General features: G+C 38.2%; 1 protein-coding gene across 2 annotated transcripts in view; it reads right to left on the minus strand.

The window, feature by feature from the left end:
* The window catches only part of Qser1 (glutamine and serine rich 1), a 74816-nt gene that overhangs the window by 34542 nt on the left and 34274 nt on the right, over positions 1 to 6000 (minus strand). For both annotated transcript variants that reach the window (XM_010612650.3, XM_010612649.3), the window contains exon 4: positions 1939 to 5625. In XM_010612650.3, coding sequence (XP_010610952.1) covers positions 1939 to 5625 — 3687 coding nt within the window. The remainder of the gene's footprint in view (positions 1 to 1938; positions 5626 to 6000) is intronic.

The raw sequence follows: 6000 nt of genomic DNA on the forward strand, positions 1-6000 counted from the left end.
ATACTGGGGATTCAATCTAGACTTCTGCAATAAATTACATCCTCAACCCTTTAAAAAAATTTTTTTTATTATTTTGGGATAAGGTCTCACTAAATCACTACATTACCCAGACTAAGTTGAACTTGCAACCCTCTTGTCTCAGCCTTCCAGGGATTTCTTTTGAAATCTAGAGATCACTTATTTCTCTAAACTTTTGTAATATGAACTACAAGTTATTAATTTGCTTTTCTTTTGTTAATCTATCTTACTAATTCCCACAGGCCTTAAATGTCTATGAAACCATTTACTTTTGTGCTTTAATATATTAATTAACATCTACATGCATATTTCATTAGAATATGAGTTTCTTTATAAATAGTCTTAAAAGAATTAACTGCTTGACTAAAAAAGTGAAGACAGCAGTATGGGTAGAAATATGTTCAGACAATTATGAAAAGAAGTTGGTTGGATGCCTATGAAACAAATTCAGCTGTTACAAAAGAGGGAAAGTAGAAAAAGCAGAGCAAGAGTGTTAAACATGAAAGAGGGACAATTTTTACTGTTGTTTTTGTATTATCCCACGAGCCCAAAGGAGTGTTTCAAAGTAAAAGGAATAATCAGTGTTCCTTTTGAATAAAGATAAGTCTGATGGCAATGTAGAGGATGGACTGATGAAAGGCTGGTGAGAAAGATTCTGATGCAAAGTCTGCAGCAAAACAATTACTTCTTGTAGATGAGACAACAGGATGGTGAAGACAGAACTTCAAAGACCTGACTGGGTTGATGGTGATGATCATAATTAACCATGAGATAATGCTTGCCTGAAAGAAACTAATTTCAGACTCATATTTTAATCAGAAATTACAAAAGACTTATTCTAGGAATGAGAAAGGAAATATAAAAATTGCAAAGCACTCAGAATTGGGAGGAAGAGCATAAACCCTTACTAAGAATGGCCACATCCATAGTAATGTCTTTCAATCTTAGACTAACTTTCCATTATTCTAATTTCCCTGTGTAATGAATGAGAACTGTTTAGAAATATTATCATATATACTATTATTTGGAACACCAGTTGCTTCCATTACCTTAATTAAAGGTTGTCTCAAGTCCAAAGAGAAGCTGACAAGTATTTTATAAAATAGTTTAATTCTTAAAGCATTACCCTAATACAAAAGAGCTCAGCAGGAATACAAGCTCTAGAACCAGACAAACACAGGTTCAGATTCCACCCCTGTTGCACTTACTAGCTATATGGACCTAAACAGTTCCTTTACTCAGTCTTATTGGTATATTGAAGGTAATAATGCATATCTCACAACAATGCTAGTGATTCCTGGCACAGATGTGATAGCTACGTTATTGTTATAAATAATTTTTTCCTCAGCATATTCTTTAACATAGTAACTTTTATACTTACCTGTTAATTTTTTAAAGAAGTCAGTGTTTCTTAAAACATTTCCTATATTAATCCAGAATAAGGTGAAACCCATGCCAAAGGTTTGGGTATACACTGCAGTTCAGAGCCAGTTACAAAGTTACAGTTTTAATTAGAGTAATATGAATGCTACACACAACTACTTAGTAGTAAAAGGCTAATTTTCAGGTAAAATCAGCATATCAGGAAAAATTTTCCAGGTTTATATGATAGGAACTCCAATACTGTGCCACATGCCCAAAAGCTATTTCAAGATGACTCAGGTTAAAGAAGCCGAGATAGGGCTCAAGTTGCCTGGGCAAAAAGTAAAAAATAAAACAAAATAAAAGACTCCATAGAATTACATAAACTAAGACCAAGAACTTTCCTATCACAAGGTAACTGTCAAAAACAAGTACATAAGGTGACTACTTACGTATTTTGTCCCCCAAATTTACAGACCTTCTGCAAGCTAAAAGAGCTTAAAATGTAAACTATAGCTAAAAAATAAGTCATAACTGTGAATCTATTTAAAACTTTACCTGTTTTCTTCCTTTTATTAGAAGTAGCATCCAGCACAGTTAAGGAAGCAGAGATGGTTTTATAAACATCCTGACTGCACACTCCAGGATCATCTTCATCGGAAGAAAATGAAGATGAATGTTCCAAGCTTTTAAGTTTATCAACTTTTTCCGAAGGACTGTTAGCCCTAGTTTCCGTCACTAAAGGTGTGGGTGTTGTAGATGAAATTTTTGGAAATGGAGGGGGGCAAAATGTACGCATAATCTGGGTCGTTGGGCGTCTGGTCCTGTTAGGCATTCGGATGGCAAGAGTAGAAAACTGCTGTTTGGGGCCAGATTTCAGAAAATCCAAGAAAGAAGCGATAAATCCTGTTTTGACTTCTGGCTGTTTTTCCTCTACTTCTTTGATCTTCTGTCTCATTTTCTCTTGATGCTGATCATCATCATGGCAGCTTTCAGAGGGAGGAGGAGTATATGGTAGATACATATCTGTTCCCCTGGGATTCTGGCGTTTGCCCTGGGCAGGTCTTTTCAGCTGTTTCTGATTACTGATGTCTTCCTCTTTAATTTGCCCTTTCCCTTTCACCTTTTTCTTTGGAAGGTTAAGATGTATTAAATCTTGGTTTTCTTCAAGCTTGACACTGATTGTATCCCCAGGCTGGGCCACAGCCAACAGTGCAAGTACACTTCTAGTAGGGTCCATTGACACACTGCTTTCATCACCCCCTAAAGTAAATTCACTCTCTGACGTAGCACTCTCTCCACTCATGCTTCTACTACTGGAAACAAACTCTTGGTTTCTGTTATTATTTAATGTATGATCAACAGGAACTTCACTGTCTTCCTCAGATTCATGACTGGTAGCAGACTGCTTCTTGAATGGGCCACAACTTTGCTCCTGGACTTCATGATTTGGTCGAACTCCTGCTGAAGTTACTTTAGTTGGTAGACTTTGACCAGGTGTATCCATGTGCTGTTGATCAAGGGTCATTTTTGACTGAAGGGTTGGTACTGGTGAAATGTTTACAGTAACCTGATTTCCATCTAGGGGAATATCATTTAGATTCTGTGGTTTTCCTACTGTAGCTGTTATGGAATTAAAATCTGATGTCACATGCCTCATATCTAATGGCTGTGGAAAATGAGATTTAGAATCACCATCTTCAACAGTTTGCATGGTTTCATTTGGAGATGACTTGGAAAAATCAGAAGGTGTAACCCCACAAACTGCTGCTGTAGCTGCCAAGATGTCATCTACATTTGATAAAATATTTCGTTCATCACTGAGAAGCATTGCTTCTGGGAAACATATTGATCCAAGAGAAACAAACTGATTCTTTGAATCTTGTTGATCTGTTTGATTGAAATTGCCCTTCGTTGTCAAATGTTGTTGCAATGGTTTCGAAGATTCAGAGAGGTCCATTTTCATAATTTCAGAATTTTGAGGATGGAGTTGCTGCTGAGAATGATCACCATTGTTCTGAATAATATGACCATCCATTTGAAGGAAAGGATGTACAATTTGTTGAGGACTCTGGACACGCTGCACTTGTAAAGATGTCTTTACTTGTCCTAAACTTGCCTGCAGTATTGACTGCTGAAGAATCTGTAAATCACAGGTAGAATCTAAAAGGACCTGTGTATTATTAGTATGAGGGGCCTGATGTCCAGGCCCTAATGTATGATTTGGAATCTGAATCTGAGATGAGGCATTAATTACTTGATCATGCTGTTCCTGGACCTTGGCTTCATGTATTTTATGTATAAGAGGATGCTGTTGGTTTAAATCTTTAGTATTCAAACTTATTTGTGGACTTTGTATTAAATTAGTTGCCTTAAGATCAAGGGATGTTCCATTATTAGCTTGACCAATTTGTTGGCTAAGTTGTGTCACTGAACCGACTATGTTTTCTTCTTTCTTTGGCCCTGGTATAGGAATCCCAACAACTTGATCTTCAAGATGGGAATTACTTCTGATTACACTCTGGGAGTATCTGTCATCCGCCTTGGACACCTTGTAAGTTGATTCTGGAGCATTAATTTCCCCATCTGATAGCCTTTGGGCTGAAGATTCAAGAGATGCCTGTGATTGCAACGCCTGTAACTCCTGCATTGGAAAGTTACCTTCTTGCTTTGAAGATGTATACACATTTAAGCTGAGTTTTCCTTCAGCATAAGACTTTGAATCAGGGGAAGATATATTATTCTGTAATGCATGACAATGTGTAGAGGATGCAAAAGATGATGACTGGATAGCAGGCAAAAACTTCTGGGGCTGAGGAGATGATGACCCTTGAGTCTGGGCATTTTGGGAAGAATGCACAGAAATGTAATTCTGGCTTGGGTTAGAATCTGACAAATTCTGGGGCTGAGAGGCAGAAGAATAAGAAAGCGATGGGGCTGTTAATGTCAGGGACTGTCCCGAAGCATAGCTTTCTGAAGGACTACCAACTGACAAAACTTGTGATTGAGATGAAAAACTAACCTGTGTCTGGCTAACTGGTGATAAACCCTGAGAGTGACCAGATGAATAACTCTGAGACTCACTGACTGAAGAAAGATCTCTTGTTTGAGCAGGGTAATTTTCATTTGTAACTGAAGATAATACTTCTTGCTGAGTGGATGAGTAACTAAGTGTCTGATTTTCAGAAGTTATAGGCTGAGATGACCCAGAGAAAGTCAATGTTTTATACAAGGATGGCAATTTCTCAACCTTGCTGGGCCTATAAACTTGTGAATGAACAATAGATGGCACATTATATGGCTGTACTAAACCATAATTTTGTGACTGACTGACAGATAAAAGGCTTGGTAGCTGTGCTGTAGAATAGATTTGTGCTTGACCTGATATTACAGAACTCTGGTTATGTAAGGGTTTGGAATAGCTTAGTGTTTGCACAGCAGGAATTATATTATGAGGTTGTGGGGTCTTAGTTGACGTTAGTGCTTGTTTTGTAGAACAGCTGTTTACTTTTGTTGTAGCAGGAAGATACCCTGATGATGGAATTGCAGATGAGTAAGACTGAGCAACTTCCACAGAGACCTGTGGGGTCTTCTGCTGCAAACCTCCATTGCTTACCTGAGTAGAATCTCCTATTGGGCTACAAGGTAAAGACGACTGCCTGGTTGTTTCCTGAAAATTAACCACATTTGTATTTGCTAGATAACTATGTACGGAATGCTGTGAACCAGTCAGTTGTGCCTGAATAGACTGGGTACCTGAAGGCCGCTGATGGTGTTTAATAACACTACATTCTCGAAGAAGAGCTCTTTCAATGGAAGCAGAACTAGAGAAGAGAGTTGAACTGTAAGCTTGAGGAGTTTGCTGGGCACCCCCCAGTGCTGAAGGCAACAAACTAAACTGAGGTTGTAAAAGATGGGGTGCAGACTCTTGAGCTGAACGATATGTTGAAGACTGAGGTGGTACACTGTTACTTAATGCAGAACTGCCTAGGCGCTCAAATGCCAAAGCAGTTGGAATAGTTCCCTGGGAAGTCTTAATTTGTAGCAAAGGGTCATGAGGATTTAAAATTCCATTTGATGTAGTGTTAAAAGTTGAGTCTTGAAGCACCAAAGGTGAGGTGGTAACAAAGTTTCTATTGCTAAAGGTGGTAGGATGGTGGTAAGCAGAGAGGGCAGATGGTGGAAGAGCTCCAGTAGTTGGCAAAGGTCCAGTGACAAACTCAGTTGGTGCTGAGGAATGCATGCCTGTGAAGAGAAGGTGCAAAGATTTTAATGTAATTACCACATAAACGTATAAATGAATGTTTTCCTAGTAGTGACATATAGCCGTCAACCTGCCAAAATGTCTACAAGGCTAAAAAGCCTGAAAAATTAATTCTTCATGTAAAATTGAAAATAACATTTCAAAATACATAGCTTTCTTTCATATCTGTAATTGTAATAAATGACTCTGTAAAATGTTGGACGGGTCATATGAAAACAAAGAAAAAAGTAAAAATAAATGTAATAGCTAGTGATTAAGAATACTTTGTGTTGCCAGGCATGGTGGCTCACGCCTGTAATCCCAGCACTCGGGAGGCTGAGGCAGGAGGATTGCTGTGAATTCGAGACCAGAGACCA

Source organism: Fukomys damarensis, unplaced genomic scaffold, assembly GCF_012274545.1.
Source record: "Fukomys damarensis isolate Sample0158 unplaced genomic scaffold, DMR_v1.0_HiC HiC_scaffold_27, whole genome shotgun sequence".
In the NCBI taxonomy this organism is placed as follows: domain Eukaryota; kingdom Metazoa; phylum Chordata; class Mammalia; order Rodentia; family Bathyergidae; genus Fukomys; species Fukomys damarensis.